The sequence below is a fragment of the Pinus tabuliformis genome, chromosome 8, assembly GCF_031772625.1.
Source record: "Pinus tabuliformis cultivar Carrire ecotype Pingquan chromosome 8, CPIR1, whole genome shotgun sequence".
Lineage (NCBI taxonomy): Eukaryota > Viridiplantae > Streptophyta > Pinopsida > Pinales > Pinaceae > Pinus > Pinus tabuliformis.
In genome coordinates this window covers 1,183,308,754-1,183,327,158 of record NC_142294.1, presented here as the reverse complement: position 1 = coordinate 1,183,327,158, position 18,405 = coordinate 1,183,308,754, and the positions used below count along the sequence as shown (strand labels likewise).

Sequence of the window (18,405 nt, the reverse complement as noted above, 5' to 3'; positions counted from 1 at the left end):
AAGGAAGGTCTTCTTGCTCACCTTGAAGGAGACTATTGGAAAACCTCCTTGTGATAAATCTACTACTCTGAAGGATAACATAGGCCCAAAATTGGGATTGAACAATGTTGTTTGCTCTAGGGATAAATATTCTACAAGAAACTATCCCTCACTATCTTGAAGACAATAATGTGCCAGATCGAGGAGGAAGCTATTAGGGTTGTCTTGCTAGTGAATGTGAACATAATGAAGAATCTGATTGTGAATCTCATATCTTTTATTTTGACAGACAATTAATCTTTCATCATGCAATCTCTATTAGTTCATTGTATTCAACTTAAAGAAAAGCCCCTTTGTGTTTCTTGATGAGCACTCGTTTTATGATGCAGGCAGAGAACATGGACATGTTGCAGATTTGGAAAGGGGCTTAAAAATTGAACAAAATAATGAAGGCTATTGGGGATGTAGTTTAATGACATCCCTAACTCACATTGAACAAGTCATCCTTAATAATGTCATATGAATTATTTTATTTTTTAGAATGATAATATTATTATTTGAATTGATAAATAAATTATATTTTTTAATATTATCACTAACCAATTCATTCATAACAACTTATCTTCAACCTAATATTATTATTTAAATAATATTAATATTATATAAAATAATTGTCATTTTAATCGATAAATATATTAATTAATTTTTAGATTATTATATCTTTTACCTAACTCACATTGAATAGGTCAACCCTAATAATATTATTTTATTTACATTTTCGATATGAAATAATTAACTATTACATATCGGCTATTTTCTAACTAAATAATTGTTATTTTAATAAACTTCTTATCACTTAATAATTCTTCACCAACGGCTATTTTTTGAACGGCTTACCCTGAACATTGATGCATCCTGCTATTAATTCTCTCAAATTCATTGGTTTCTCACCTTGTCCTGAGGATGAACAACATTAGTTGGTTCGAAACTTCAACCCAATCCTTACATGTGATTAATCCGACTATTCTCTACATCATGGATCACAAAAGTCTTAGTTCCTCATTATTATTTATAATATTTATTTATATATGAGAAACTATTATTTAGCAAAATGGTCCATTACTTTTAATAAATTTAAAAAATCCCACCAATTTTACGGGGATTTGAGATTATTCAAATTATAATAAATTCCTCCATAATAAATTGGTCATTATTATTTATAACATTCATTTATAATTTCTCATTATTATTTTTTATGCCGTAAGGCATTCCCTCTTAAATGAACTCCCCTCTCTGCCCACCTGTCATCCTCGTACGCCATAGGATCCTATGTTAAACGATTGCAAAAGTTTCAACTGTTCGATCAAGATGGTTACAAATTCATTTGGGAAATGGTTTGCGCACTGGTAAACATAATCGATTTCAGCGTGGTATCTCATTACTTTTGGCATTGCAGTGTCCGCAGAGCACAGGAGGAGAGCAGTGGCTTCAGAGCGTAGGAGGCATAACCAATTACAGCGTGGTATCTCGTTACTTTTGGCATCGCAGTGTCCGCGGAGCACAGGAGGAGAGCAGTTGCCGCAGAGCATAGGAGGAAAACTGGAGTTGTGACGCCCGACAAGTACAACGATGCAACTTTCTGGGTGTACATTTCGGACATTGGTGTTTCTGTTTCTTCCAATGTTTCTATTTCTTCCAATGCATTTCAAGCCTGAACTCTGGTTAATTGTAGAGGAAGAGTTTTTAACGTGCAGTAAAAAGCTAGAGTTTGAATGAGATTTACAATTTATTTCTATAAATTCTGTGCAGTATCATCCCATTGATTTAGTATGTATTATGAGTTGTTTACCATTTTCATTTGAAGCCGAGATCAGATGAATAAAAAACATTAAGAAACATCTAACATGGTCTGAGAGAATGTGAATATACTATAATGCCTTCAGGACATATGTATCTCTCGTACCGAAGCAGAGAAGCCAAAGCTTTGGGTAGCTTATACCTGTGGAATGGCAAAGCTGGTAATGGTAATGCGATAGATAATATCGGATTTGAAGAGACCAAAAGAATATGTGGGCAAACATTCGAGGATGGGGAATGCATACTGAAGACCAGTAATATATTTACGCATCCTTGATTGATTCCTATATCGTCGAAATAGATCAGGGAACAGAAAATCCTTCACTGTGTTCCTCAATCCACCAGTCTTGCTCTCATCAACAAGCTGATCATTCATAGTCACTTCATCAGACGTTGTTGGCTTCTCCAGATCTTCAGTATTCGTTTTATGCTCACTTACTATTTCCATTACACTGTAACAAGCTCTTCTAATGATAATAACCTGTGGGTGGAAACTCTGCTCGACATCAAATATAACTATTTTATGAGTCACAACACTAGATTTAATTATTTCAGTTCCAGTGCATTTTTAGATGCAATTGGAAAAAAAAATTGTTTACTAAACTATTTATATTCCTCGGCAAAGTACTATTTTAGTTACAATATAAGTTTCCAGATATAACTGGAAAAACAAATTTTTCACTAAACCATTCAAATGCCTCACAAAATACTTGATATTCAAAATAACATGGAGAAAATAAAATTATATATAAAAATTTATGTAAACAAGATATTATTAGAATTAGGCATATCTTAGGCATAAAGAAAGGGCAAAGATGAAACAGAAGCAGGCGTAATCATTATTAGTCCCTGCATTTTAGAACTGGATTATTTTATTGCAAGCTGATTGTTTCCATTACAAGTTTGATGAACTCTTGTCAGAAGTTTCAACTGTCATTAATTGGGACATACAAACACTAGGAGACTCAAGCCAATGAGTTCAAAGACAAATAGGGTTTTTTTAGTTACATTGCATTCATTTTTAATCGAAATGCTTGTTTTCATAAATTTTTGGGATGCATGAATTACTTTCTATAATTTTTTAGGTGCAATAAGGGGAAATTAATTGTTTCTCTATATTTTCATTAAAATAATTAATGATAGTTTTTAATAATGTATTAATGGTGATATAAAGTAAACTCCATACTGCACTGTAATATATTTATATGAGAGAGTTAGAGTGGATTTTGCTCAGATGCTCTTGGAATTTTCATTTCCTATATTGTATTAATGGAAATACCGAAAAATTAATCACATAGGTTCCTTGCAAGTCGGAACAGGGCTTGCTTAAACAAATACAAACTTCGTTCCTGGTGAAACTTCAACAAGAGTCAAACCCTGGTAGGAGAACCCAGTACGCCAAAACGTTGAAATTACACTTCAGGCAAGAAGGAGATGCCATCGAACTTAGGACATGAGGGGAGCCTTACAAGCTTACCCAAATAAAACCCTAGAAGCGCAAGCCCTGTAAGGATGAGGTAGAAATCTTCGAGAGGCTTTTCCCTCACTGTGGTCAAGAGCCCTTGCCAAATCTACGAAGCATAATTCCAAATATTAGCACACAAAAGAAAACTAAAATCAATTCCTGAGCTGACATTAATAGCAATGTTATTTAGAAAATCGGGTAACCTCACCTGGGTAATTTCCCAAGAACTCCCTAACTTGAGCGCAGAACCCTTAAGCAGCTCACGGAATGATCCAACCGCAATAGGAGACAGAGGTTCCTTGCAAGCCGGAACAGGTCTTGCTTAAACAAATACAAACTTCGTTCCTGGTGAAACTTCAACAAGAGTCAAACCCTGGTAGGAGAACCTAGTACACCAAAACGCTGGAATTACACCTCAGGCAAGAAGGAGATGCCATCGAACTTAGGACAGGAGGGGAACCTTACAAGCTTACCCAAATAAAACCCCAGAAGTGCAAGCCCTGTAAGGATGAGGTAGAAATCTTCAAGAGGCTTTTCCCTCAACGCGGTCAAGAGACCTTGCCAAACCTACGGAGCATAATTCCAAATATTAGCACACAAAAGAAAACTGAAATCAATTCCTGAGTTGACATTAACAGCAACGTTATTTAGAAAATGGGGTAACCTCACCCGGGTAATTTCCCAAGAACTCCCTAACTTGAGCGCAGAACCCTCAAGTAGCTCATGGAACAATCCAACCGCAACAGGAGACAAAGGTTCCTTGCAAGCCATAATAGGTCTTGCTTAAACAAATACAAACTTTGTTCCTAGTGAAACTTCAACAAGAGTCAAACCCTGGTAGAAGAACCTAGTACGCCAAAACGTTGAAATTACACCTCAGGCAAGAAGGAGATGCCATCGAACTTAGGACAAGAGGGGAGCCTTACAAGCTTACCCAGATAAAACCCCAGAAGTGCAAGCCCCGTAAGGATGAGGTAGAAATCTTTGGGAGGCTTTTCCCTCAACGCGGTGAAGAGCCCTTGCTAAACCTGCGGAGCATAATTCCAAATATTAGCACACAAAAGAAAACTGAAATCAATTCCTGAGCTGACATTAACAACAACGTTATTTAGAAAACAAGGTAACCTCACCTGGGTAATTTCCCAAGAACTCACCTGGGTAATTTCCCAAGAACTTCCTAACTTGAGTGCGGAACCCTCAAGCAGCTCACGGGACGATCCAACCGCAACAAGAGACATGCTCACAGCATAAGCACCTCCGCCATGGACTGGAAGCAGAGCCAGCACAAGGAGGAATGGACAGAATGAGCTGCGTAGCTAGACCCTGTAGAGGGTAAAACACTTAGAATATCCCAGAGCCGTCAGATCAGTGACCGACAACCTCCACCGTAGATGAGACAGATGATCCCAAGGTTCACTGACAGCACCATTGCATGCATTAAAACTGTTGGTTCAGAGAAGTGTATGACAACGGTAACCCGGACATGCCAAGCTCAAGATAAGACCTGAAATCCGAGCTGGAGGGGTGGGGCAATAAATCAAAGAGGATAAGGACCTGTCCTCCACTATACAGAAGATCAAACCATTTACAGATTATTAATGAATGAAACTCGGGTCTCGTGTATTATGTGATTCACAACCGGTGTTGAAGTTAAGAGCTAAGGTTTTGTTGCATAATTACAATGGTTAGTTGTAACACAGTAAATAAACCAAATGTATGCGTATTGTTGTGAATAATTAGAGGGTGAACTTTTATATTTAATTACCATAAAATTTTTATCTCAGGTATATTGTATTATTCCTTGTATATAGGGGTGTGACATAGGCATAAAGAAAGGGCAAAGATGAAACAGAAGCAGGCGTAATCATTATTAGTCCCTACATTTTAGAACTGGATTATTTTATTGCAAGCTCACTGTTTCCATTACAAGTTTGATGAACTCTTGTCAAAAGTTTCAACTGTCATTAATTGGGACATACAAACACTTGGGACATACAAACACTAGTAGACTCAAGCCAATGAGTTCAAAGACAAATAGGGTTTTTTTAGTTACATTGCATTCATTTTTAATCGAAATGCTTGTTTTCATAAATTTTTGGGAGGCATGCATTACTTTCTATAATTTTTAAGGTGCAGGAAGGGGAAATTAATTGTTTCTCTATATTTTCATTAAAATAATTAATGATAGTTTTTAATAATGTATTAATGGTGATATAAAGTAAACTCCATACTGGAATAACATCTTAGAGAAGATCCTACATAACTAGAGAAAGCCCCTTTGTGTAAGTCTAATCAAATTACTCAAATTATCAATTTTTTTTGGAAGCATGCAATTAGAACGAATGAATTCCATTTCAAACTCTGAGAGAAGGAGAAGTTCATAATAACAAAGTACATAAAACAAAAAATGATAATATGCACAGTTAAATATTGGTTCAGACAACCGATGGAATGGAATTCATGGACTTTACAAACGAACATATGCAATGGAATTCATGGAATTTACAAACAAACATATGCTGCAAAATAAAATGAGATGAGACAAATAGCGTTTTTTTAGTTACATTGCATTCATTTTTAATCAAAATGCTTATTTTCATAAATTTTTTGGATGCATGCATTATTTTCTATAATTTTTTAGGTGCACGAAGGGGAAATTAATTGTTTCTCTATATTTTTATTAAAATAATTAATGATAGTTTTTAATAATGTATTAACAGTGATATAAAGTAAACTCCATACATCCTAGAGAAGATCCTACAGAACTAGAGAAGACCCCTTTGTGTAAGTCTAATCAAATTACTCAAATTATCAATTTTTTTTGGAAGCATGCAATTAGAACGAATGAATTCCATTTCAAACTCTGAGAGAAAGAGAAGTTCATAATAACAATGTACATAAAACAAAAAATGATAATATACAGAGTTAAATATTGGTTCAAACAACCGATGGAATGCAATTCATGGAATTTACAAAAGAACATATGCAATGGAATTCATGGAATTTACAAACGAACATATCCTGCAAAATAAAATGAGATGAGATAATAATATTTACAGTGCTATGCATTTAAACTTAAATTTCCACCCCCGACCTACCAAGTACCGTCAACTGTCTATGTTTTAGCTTTTTCATCTCACGGCTTAAATTGGATTAAGCTTTAAAATGTTACTTTAATTAATATTTTTCAATATAAATTTCTCATTTATTTAAAAAATTAAATATTTGCATTCTTCAATTTATGCCTTATGACGTTTCCTTTGCAACATCTGGTGCAAATGCTAGTTATATGCATGTGCGCCTTCCTCTCTCACAAAGTAGCTATTAATAACACCACCCCAATGCCTTACCCATGTGTTCATCGTCTTCTTCTTTATCCATCGTAGATGAGATTCCCCGTAAGCTTAGGGTATACGAAGACATAACGGCTCAACGCTTGCTCGACAAGGGCAATGTTCCCCCTTCTTCTTCAGAGCTTGATAATGAATCCATGAATCCAAGGAAGGAGTGGCTTCCAAGGACATGTGTAACAAACACATTTAAAAAAAAAGGTTCATTTACTCGAACAATAGGAAATTAACTATGATATGATAGAAACCGAGCTAATTTGATTGAATACCAAGTGGATAAGGAAATACAGGTGTAAACACCATATACCATCTAATGTGTTGTACATCACTGGTTGTCATATTATTTATAACCAGAACCTTAGCATTAATCTCCCATGGAGAAATCCCGATTTTCGATCTGCCTATTAAATAGAGCTGAAGGTCAGGCCACGAATCATGCACAGGGCCTGTCCTTCAACCTGCAAAAGTTAACGCGACAGGAAGGCGGGATACAGGTGGTCTTGTCCTCGACCATCGATCTGCGGAAATCGATCCGACGGTGCGAGAGGGATACGGTTTACCTAACTGCCAAGGGAGCGGGTTGGCTAGTCATTCTCGTTGTTAGACTTAGAGGTTCTTGCTGCTCCGCAGCGATTATCTTCGGAGTTGTCTATAATGCGACTTTTTGGAGATTCCGGTGACGGGTGAAAGAAATTGAGGTTAAATCTTGATTTGTTGCAGTTAAAATGGTTTTTTCACTCAGCGCCCTGAAAAACCGTGGGACACCGTGCAGAAACTAGCTATCAAACTTGCGATTCCAATAATTGCTGCCGGATTTTGACCAGAAAAACCCACCGGAAAAACTTCCAAAAAGTCTCCTTATAGACAACTGCATTATCTTCTACGAATTGTTAATCTTGGCAATAACCCTTGCTGTCGTGATCTATGGCATCCTCTGCTCGCCTGATATTAGCAAGTATTGCTATCCTCTTACCCTTGCTCGTATCAGGTGGTTTATGCTACTGAGGTAGGGTTTTTATATTTGCTGCTCGACTGAGCTAGTGATTAATTGATTGCCTCCTTCGCTCAGGAACAATTCGGGGTATTCTTCCTTCATGGAAGACGACCCGGTTTAATGCATTCTTAAAAAAGGTAGTCCATATGAACTATTTATTATTATTCCAGTCATTATACATTATTCACTTTATATCCAGAAAATGTTCAACCAAGGGTTTCATGGCTTCTGTGGCAGGGTAGGTGGGCTGCTCACAACGGAAGCTCTCCAGGCACAGGTGACTATTTCACTTTTGAATGTTCCTTTTCTTTTCTTTCTCCGTATGTTCTGCATCTTTAACAAATTTCTAACCAGAGGGTTATCTTGCAGGTAAACCTATCCCGCACATCGGCTTCATTTGTGATTGAATGGGAAAATGTCGAGTCCTCACTATTTGTTCTCTTCGGTTACTTCCAGGTTGGAGTCTTCTCTCTCGTTCCTACTGCTTCTACTATGAAGAATTACACGTAATTTACACGGTGATCGAGGCTAACGCCCGACCATTGCTCTCTGGTTATTTTTTTTTTGTTTAGACCTTGGTGTGAAGTTGGATTGGGTTTTCAATGGCATACCAAGGGTTTACAGTAGCAAGACCAAAACATATAATCTTAAGCTTGTCTTTGCAATTACTTGAGGATGCTAGCAAGAGAGAGACAGGGTTTGATAGGAATTCCTATGGTTATAATTAGTCCTAGGGTCAGCCAGTATATTGTACCACCGTGAGTGTAGTCAAACTGTTATTACTGTAATGAGCATATTTAAATTTCTTAATGAATTTGGAGCTTCATATAATGTATGGTTCACCGCTATCGACTGAACATAATCAATATCTCTCTCCTTTTTCCTTTTTTTTTTTTTTTTTTTTTTTTAATTTCTTTGATTCGAATTCATATAAATAGATGTTGGTCGATTAGAAGATTTTAAGGTGGTTTTGGCATGTAAAATGTCTGGCAATTCCTTAATTACAGTGAGCATAATCCTTTTAAGTTCTGGTGAAAGTCCTTCAAAGGGACAGTTTGCACTGTATAAGAAAAAGACTTCTACAGTTTTAATGTTGGTATAGTATATATCTATAGAATATACAAAGAAATATATCCACATGCACTGCTCGTGTTTATTGGTTACTGCTTAAGTTTGTACTGTACAGTTTTAGCATCTATACCTATCTTAGCATTTCCTTGACTATGTATTGGTTCAAATATCAAATTTGAAAAGACTTTACTGAGTTTATTTCCGACTGTAATAGTACTTTATAACTTGTATTTTGCTTTCAAGAATCGTTATACTTCACTTACTTGTCTCCTGTTCATGAGCATATAATTATTTGCAAACCTGTTAATTTACTAACTTATCTACTGCTTGTATATCTATATATATATATATATAACTTTCTGAGAGGAAGTTATCTTACCTATCTGTCTAAGGCTTGAGAATTTATATATGATCTTCAGAAAGCTTGTTGTTTACTTATCTGTCTGTCGCTTGAGAGTCTATATATAATCTATTTCTATTTCAAAGTCGCTCCTCCCAGCCAAGAGTCTGGACGTCCAGATTCTCTCTGAGCACTTAAGTATTTTTACAGTTAGTAACTGTATATCCAGTTACAGTCTGGTACCTTGGGCCTCTGGACTGGACGGTCCAGCCACCTTTCCAGACTATTATTGAGTATTCTTCCCACTGTTTTATTCCACCCAGCTCCAAGAGAAACCCCGTAAATAATTTTCCATTTCTATATCTTCCAGGGCAAATGGAATTGTTTCTTGATAACTGTTTCTTTTAATTATTGCAAGCAATTATTATTTTAATTAACATATCTCAAATCCTAATTACGCATTAATCAGGTAATCAAATGTAAACTGGCCCTATATGCTCATTCATTTTATATTTAACAACATAATTTAAATGTTTAAATGCAGTGAAACAAATTAAACTCAGTAACTGCAATAATTTTCCACGTACTCTGGGGTGTTACAACGTGGTCATTCACGGAGGGGCTTTCTGTCTAGGATCGGCTGCCTGGACAGCTTATTACAAGCATGTTAGCAAATTGGCTATAGAGGCCAACGTGATATGTGTGTCGGTGGAGTACCGGAGAGCGCCTGAGCATTGCCTCCCTGCAGCTTATGACGATTGTGTCGGCATCCTTGAATGGCTTAACTGCCAAGCAGAGGGAGAGGAGGGTGTGCCCATCGATCTGTGGCTCGCTTCCCATGTAGATAGAGGAGGGTGTGCCCATCGATCTGTGGCTCGCTTCCCACGTAGATTTTAGCAGTGTGTTCTTGGCTGGTGACAACGCTAGAGGCAACATCGTCCACTAGGTGGGCATCCTTGCGAGTGGAAGGAATTGGGATGGGCTGCGTTTACAAGGGGCCATTCTGGTTCACCCCACCTTTGGCAGAAAAGAACTAGTTGGCTGTGAAGTGGGTCCACATGCAGAGGGGAAGAGTTTTAAAGAGGTGTTGGATGCAAGATGGAGCATCGTCCTACCCGCAGGGGCGGATAAACACCACCCTTTCTGCAACCCAGTTGGACCCCGTTCTCTTGCCCTCTCCACTGTGGTGTATGGACGAATGCTGGTATTTGTGGTGAAGAAGGATCCATTGACAAGTCGCAGTGTGCATATATGTAGAGTTGATAGTGAAATATTTTACTTAATATTATATTTAATTTATGTAGCACATTGTCTATATTAAAATTAATTTATGTTATAGTATTAGGTTGACTGTTTTCTATATAGGTTGACAAGTCACTTATATAGTGAGATATTGAACCTATAGTAAATGCCTTGAAAATACAATTCATAAATTATTTATGGAGAAAATCCAATACTCCAAGAAAACTAAGTAATATGCTAGCTAAATTTAAATTTAAATTCGCAAGAGAATACCCCTTAGACCATGGATCTAGGTCAAGGGTAGATAACTACAAGAAAGATTATGTTGTAGTTGTCCTACAGTTGGGTGGAGAGTCAAAGTGTCTGCCTTTGATTATGTCGTAGTTGTCCTACAGTTGGGTGGAGAGTCAAAGTGTCTGCCTTTGATGCCTTTGATGTCAATCTTTGAGAAATAAGATAAGTTGTTTATTTATACTTCTTGTATATCTTGTTGCACTTAAATTGTAAATCACGGTATCATGTAATAAATAGTGTGTAAGAATTTTCATTGAGGGCTGAGTACTCTTACTTTTGATTGCAATATGTCTTATGAATATGCTTGTATGCTTATAATGTGATGGATTTATAAATCCCCGTCAATAATGACATATTTTTGGCTAGTAGCACAATTCTGGTTAACTATTTAAGACTTCAACGAATTGTTGTGGATGGGTAAAATACCGCAAATTAATCATCATAGCAATTAGAGGTTCTGTATGGTTGAAGGCCTAAAGTAACTTTTTCTGATTAATGAGCCTTGTGGGAGTTTTATGAGTTATATATATATATATATATATATATATATATATATATATTTGTTATGTTTAATTAATGGTCGTTTTTCCTTCTCGTGAAGTGTTAATGGCAATTAGGCATAAACATTTACATAAGTGTATGCATTTGTTAGGGGCACTTGGCATCGAAATGACTTAAACTAATATCTACTGTGGCCATGGGTTTGCTAGGATTAGTGTTTTCTTTATGGAAAGACATTGCACCTATGTGTGTTTATTTTAATGGGTTGTACTACAATTGACATAGTTGGTTAAAGAGGATGTAATATATATATATCTTTGTTATGTTTAATTAATGGTCATTTTTCCTTCTCGTGAAGTGTTAATGGCAATTAGGCATAAACATTTGCATAAGTGTATGCATTTGTTAGGGGCACTTGGCATCGAAATGACTTAAACTAATATCTATTGTGGCCATGGGTTTGCTAGGATTAGTGTTTTCTTTATGGAAAGACATTGCACCTATGTGTGTTTATTTTAATGGGTTGTACTACAATTGACATAGTTGGTTAAAGAGGATGTAAAATATACTGTCGTGTTTGCAAGATTCTTAGCAATAAATAAGCCTAAAAACAGAAGCTGAGTAAAGACATGATTTATTTGGAGAGAACCCATAAAAGTATTTTGTTGTGATAAGGAAGAATTCACCTTGAGATCAAGGTAGAATCGGTTAGTTTGGGTCAATGCATGAGTTTGCGTGACTCAAAAAAGGATGAGTGTTATCTCATCTAAGAGTCGAATACCGAATGCGTCAAAAGTAGCTAACGTGGAGGAAAAATCATACATAACGTAACTAAACATTATGTTGGTGTGGGGCCCTGTGAGGTTACAATGTAATAAGTCCATGGAGGATTAACTATTAATAAACTTTAATGAAATAAAAAGGCCCTAAACATTAATTAAAATAAGTTAAACAAAGGTGCGTCAGTCAAGGTGGCAACACCCTGGACTAGGAGCTCAAGGAAATTTCACTTACATACATCGAGGAAAGCCCAAATGGGTGATGGTACACACTGAAGGTATGGGAATTTGAGGCAAATGAGATGCATATGAGAAATAAGGACCCAAAATATGGGATGTGGGACTATGCCCAAATATACATGTGAATAAAAAATAGTTTGTGGTTTGGGGGTTTGGAACTTTAGACTAGTGGAGATTTAGAAGAAGGATTGAACCTCAAATGATCTAATATAATGTAATTCCTTAATAAAACAAGCTAAGGGGGACAAACTTGTGCACCATATAATTGAGTGATGTGGCAGGTGAAATGTGGGTGGAACTAAGGACCCTTTGATGCCAAATGGTAACATAACACCATGTGGCCATGGCATGGGTGTCGTATGGCAGTACCTTGCTGACATGGCAAGATTTATTGGCCAAAATTTAAATGGAATTAATTTTTGATCCTAAAGTCAAATTTCAATAAATTTTATATTGTTGAAAAATTATCAATGAGCTAAACACGATGATGTGGTCCAAATTTACTTCTACTAGATTTTGAAACGGAGAAATTTTGAGACCCCATTTCCATAATGACACTGTGGACATTGGGTTAGATTTATGTAGAAACCCTCCCACTACCCAAGAACAATATGGGGGTGGGAGGTGGTGCTACAAATTGGTATCAGAGTAAAGGGTTCAACACTGAACGCAGAAAGGCTCACTTGCACATGCAAACATGAATAAGTGATATGTTGGATATCCCTCTTGTTCATAATAGTGTGTTGATTTTGATTCACAACTGCACCAATGTTAGAATTGATGTAAACATTATTTGATTGTCTTCATTTTAAAAAGCATACTAATTGAAATTCGATGTTGCAAATGGTCTCAATTTAGGGTACCTGTTGCATGTAAACCAAGGTATTAGGTAATTTAATTTAATTGCACTTGACTAGCAAGTATTTGTGTGTAATAGCATATACGATAAGAAGACAAAAAGTAACAATAGAAAAATGTAGTGATGACTAGAATAATGGTGCAGTATAGCACTGATGAATCTTGGCGTGGTCAAGAAGAAGATTTATTTGGTAAAAGAGTAAGGGGAGGCTTTCTTTATTGGAGGGACACCACCAAAAGTATAATTGCTAAGTTGTGGAGTTATAAGGATGACAATTAAACACTTGTATCAATTCAGGAAAAGGAGGAAGAGGTAAATGCAATTATCCAACAAATCTTATCTAATCTGCAAGGACAAAAACAATAGGAGCCCGATGCTAATTATTTAGATAGACAGAAGCCTAAACCTAACCCCTCAGAGGTTCAAAAGAAAAAATGTGACACCAACAAGCTAGGAAGCAACAAGTCAAGGAGAAGACATAGAAACACAGATGCATCCATAGTAAAAGGAGGTACGTCGCTTAGTACTTTAAAAAGAGAATTAATAAGCCCTAACCAATCATATGACATTACAACTAGCAAATACCTTCGATAATGGAAAGCGAAGGAGAAGGATTGGATACCAGAAGAGTTCAAGAAGGAAAAACCTCCTACACTTTATAGAGAGGTAAGGAAGTTAAAGGAAGTAGAAGCTTGGTTGTTAGGGATGAAGAAGTACTTAAAGTTACACGATTACACTGAGAGAATGAAGGCTAGAGTAGTTATTTTTAGTTTAAAAGGGAAAGTCGACATACGGTGGGAAGAAAGGAAGAATGTTAAAGACATCAGGGAGAACAATTTTTCATGGAGAAGGTTCAATAAATACTTCTGGGAAAGGTACCTATCTGAAAAACACTATAATACTAAGGCTAAGGGATTCTCTGAGCACAAATTGGAGCAGTTGACACTTGAAGAGTATAAAAGCAAATTCTTAGAACTTTTGAAGTATGTTCCTTACATCAGGGATGAGAAGACAAAAATACAAAGGTACCTCGGTGGGTTACTACAGGCCAACCACAATAAAATAGAGTTTCATGAACCAAAGACTCTAGAAGATACCATTCAAAAGATGAGCTATTGTTATGAAAAATCCAAACATGGTACAATAGTCTCAATAGACTCGAAGAAGAAAGATAGGGAAAAACTTAGAGGAAAAGGGTGAAAACTCTCAGGATACAAGCTAAGAGGAGGTAATGGGAGGTGCAATACATCTTCCAAGAGAGAATATAATCATAACCCACACCAACCAATAGGAAAAAAACTCCCATATTAGTAAGAGAGGAGGTTGAGGGTTCCAGTAAGGGGCTTGCAAAATGTTGGACTTGTGGAGAAAACCATTTGTGAAGGAACTTTCCTTAGGAGCAACGAACATGCACAAAGTTATATAACATACAAGAAGCAACAACTGTGAACGACATGACTCAAAATATACCCATAATCTACACCAAATTGGATAATCAATAAGAAAATTAGAAAGCCAAGGTAATCTATATGGAAGGTATGATTTCTAACCTATTGAAAAAGCAACAAGAAAACCCTGATTTAATTTTGTCCTTGAATTATATTAGGAATAAAATTGTAATTCCACATCACAAGACAACTTGTACGAGTTAAATAAATTAAAATGACTTAGTTGGATCAGTTAATTCAATTTGAGGGTCTAACTTGATTCATGTAGAGTGTCTCCTACATTATATGAGCCTTGGCTGAGTTTATTTTGAGTTGTAATTAATTAATTCAGTTTAAGTGAGTTAAATTCAGTTAAACTAGTTCCCACTGATGGAGGAACTAGTAGGAGGTTAGACAATGGGGCGTTGCTTCATGTGTTCAACTAGTTAACCGATGATTCAATCTTAAATAACTCATGCATGTCAGATCTTAGAGTTACCTAGTTGAGTTTCGAGTTCAGGGACAGTGTACTATCAGTTGTATAATCATATGAATTGTACAGGTGGTGCATGTGGTTAGAGGAAGGCCTATGATGATTACACAATTCATATTGAGGAATTTCCATAATTAAGAGAGGACTAATTCCCAAGGAAACAACCCAAGGAAATAGGGACTTGGGAAAGCAAAAAATTGTTTAAGCATTGGTTTGGGCTTATCTAGGACACTGTGAGAGAGATAGAGATAGTGCAGAGGGTGCTCGGGCTAGAGAAAAGAATGGTAATCTTCTGATATTTTATTACTAATGCAATATACAGATAACATGGGTTTTTAGTTGTGCCTTTCCCCAAGAAATCATTGTGTAATGTGTTGATTGAATTATTTCTCTTGTATGCTTTGTAATTTCGCGATCGTTTAATTGTTTCCACTGGTAAGTAAAGTAGATTCAAGTCTATTGTTTTAGTAAATTAGAATTACCAATTTGAATCTACAAGGAATTTATACATGTTATTAAAGAAAAAATCACTCTATAAGAGGAGAATACGTGTTTGTCTTTTGTAGGTGAAATCGAATTTACAACATCATTCTACAAAGCCAGCAGGATGTCGTTCTACGGATTAAGACTCAAATATGCCCTTGAGAGTAGTTTGAAATATATTTCTTGGAAGGATCGGATGGAGGCAGTGTTGGATGACAACAGGATCTAGGAATTCATAGAAAAATATATTGCTAAGCCTCCAGCAACTAATGCTCAAGATTTGGCAAACTGGAGGAAATGTGTTGCAAAGGTGAGATGGATCATACTAGAAGGAGTTCGAGATAATATTGTCTCGAAGCTCCATGGGAAGGAGACTCCATATGCAATGTGGAAGGCCTTGAAAGACCTGTTTCAGAACAATAGTGACCACGGGATGCTGGCACTGAAGGACAAGCTCAGGAAAATCAAGATACAAAAGGGAAACACAATACCAAAGTACTTGACCAAGTTCACCCAATGCCGGGATGAGCTTGGAAGTGTTGGTGTTGGTGTCGCTGAAGATGATACGGTCATCCTAGCACTTCTAGGCTTTCCCAAGCGCTGGAATAGCTACCAAGATTAGGTAAATGGGAGGGATAAGCTACCAGAGTGGGAGTGTTTGTGGTCCGACTTGGTTCAAGAAGAGATACGAAAGAACACCAGAGATGGATCCTCATCCATGCATGATGATGAGGATAATTGTGCCTTGGATGGAAAGGCAAAGAAATGGAAAGGAAAGTAATCCCATTCAAAATCAGATTCTAATCAGGGCAGCAAGAAGAAGGACTTGTCGAAGATTAAATGTTTTCATTGTCATGAGATGGGACACTATGCCACGAATTGTCTGTACAAGAAGGTTAGCAAGAATCCCTCAAGAGGAGCAGTAGGTGAAGCTCTTGCTTCACAATTCGCTTTGGATTTCACCCTCATTGCTTACATGGTGACATTGGTGATGGGTAGTGTGTGGTATCTAGATAGTCGAGCCTCAGTGACATGCAGGAGAAGGACCTCGAGATGCACATCAAAATGGGAGATGATGGAAGGTATAACATGACTGGCATCAATACTGTTATTTTTAAGAGGGTGTCTAGTTCTCCTCTCACATTAAAATATGTCATGTATGTTCTGAGTTTGAGGAAGAATTTAGTTTCAGTTGCTATGTTGAAGGATTGTGGCTACGATGTCATATTTAGCAAAGAAAAGGTTTTCCTTTGTCACATAGCCTCAAGACAGGTGAAGTGGATCACGGTTCAGGTGAAGAACCTCTAAAAATCGGATGTATAACACTGTATTGCTTTGAGCACAAAATCAGAGAAGGTGTAGAGCTAAGACATTGGTGAATTATGGCATAAAATATTGGGCCATCTCCACCATGGATCTTTGAAGATCATGCAGGATATTTCTATAGGACTTCCTAAGGGTGCACTAGAGCAGAGAGATACATGAAAAGGGTGTACATTAGGGAAGTACACCAAAGACACCTTTCATGATAAGGACAGTTGAGCGTAAACAATCCTTGAAAGAGTTCACTCAGATTTGTGTGGACCGTTCTCGACACCTTCCATGGCCAAGCAAAGGTATTACATAATATTTGTAGATGATTTCTCGCGTAAGTGTTGGATTTTCTTCATGCAAGAGAAAGATCGAACGTTCTCTAAATTTTGTGAATTTAAGGCATTTGTTGAGAAAGACACGGGTAGGAAAGTGAAGGATTTCAGGAGCGATAACGGTGGAGAATATGTGTCGAATTAATTCAAGAACTTTTGTGCATCATAAGGAATTAGACATGATTTAATAGAACCTCCATAACCCACAACATAATGGGGTGGATGAAAAGAAGAACATAAGTATTGTGGGAGTTGCACTGGCAACATTACATGATTAGGGCCTACCATTACACTTGTGGGCTTATGCATGCCACACAGTTGTATATGTGCAGAACAAGAGTCCCAATCAAATTCCAAGGATTAGTACACTAGAAGAATATTTTTCAAGTAAGAAACTTGATGTGGCATAGTTCAGGATCTTTGGTTCATCAGTTTATTGTCATGTTACCAAGTATGTAAGGAAAAATTTAGAGCCAATAACTGAGTTGGAAATATTTGTAGGGTACATGTTTACACCTCACAAAAATAAGGTGTGCCTAACATCTCATAGGATGACAATAGTTCGTATAGATGTGAAGTTTGATGAAGAGAAGGCCATGAGATGTTCCCTTGAGAAGGAGCTTCAGTTGCACGCAGATGAGGATCTTTTAGTTCCAAAGGAAGAACCTCGGGATGATGTGGGGTAGCCACATGTAGAGGAGCAGAGAGTGGAAGCACCCACTCATGTAGAGGCTTCCAGAGATAGAAGGAAGTGCACTAGAGCGGCTGACAAATTGGTGCATGATGCTAGAGAGAATGTGGTAGCACCCACATCACAACGTAAGTAAAGGAGGTCACCAGATCGGTACATTAGTTACATGGCTATGATGAGCGAGAGTAAAGAGATTCAACCATCCTCATTCGAGGAAGAGGTGTAGAAACCAGTGTATGTTGATTCCATGGTAGAGGAGTGTGGCTCTATTATTAGAAACAGTGTTTGGGAAGTCGTCCCAAGCCCAGCAGAAAAATCAGTGGTAAGTTCCAGATGGCTTTACAAGTTAAAGTAAACAATATATGGGAGTGTGGAGAAACACAAGGATGTATTTATGGCCAGACCTATCTCTCCGATGGAGGGAATTGATTACGAGGAGACCTTTGATGTAGTATCAAGGAACTTTTCAATCAGATCTATTCTAGCACTTTCATTGCAGGTGGGATGGAATATACATCAGATGGATGTGAAAACAAAATTCCTCAATGGAGTGATTGAGGAATAGGTGTACATTGAGCATCCAAAAGGATTTGAGACTTTCAATAGAGAGTTTCATGTGTGAATAATCAAGAGAGCATTATATGGATTGAAACAAGCACCTTGTGCTTGGTACACCAGGATTGACAGCGATTTC

At 37.0% G+C, this 18,405-nt stretch overlaps 1 protein-coding gene and 1 long non-coding RNA gene across 2 annotated transcripts in view; both read left to right on the top strand.

The window, feature by feature from the left end:
- Positions 1-7,055: 7,055 nt before the first annotated feature.
- Positions 7,056-8,470, top strand: LOC149239580 (uncharacterized). Its single transcript, XR_016245456.1, has 4 exons — positions 7,056-7,606; positions 7,721-7,782; positions 7,883-7,922; positions 8,102-8,470. It is a non-coding gene; the product is annotated as an uncharacterized LOC149239580 (long non-coding RNA).
- Positions 8,471-9,431: 961 nt separating this feature from the next.
- LOC149239579 (putative carboxylesterase 17) overlaps positions 9,432-18,405 on the top strand; it is a 131,155-nt gene continuing 122,181 nt past the window's right edge. Inside the window, exons 1-3 of the mRNA XM_089369908.1 lie at positions 9,432-9,453; positions 9,601-9,896; positions 10,003-10,297. Of these exons, the coding sequence (XP_089226034.1) occupies positions 9,432-9,453; positions 9,601-9,896; positions 10,003-10,297 (613 nt within the window). The remainder of the gene's footprint in view (positions 9,454-9,600; positions 9,897-10,002; positions 10,298-18,405) is intronic.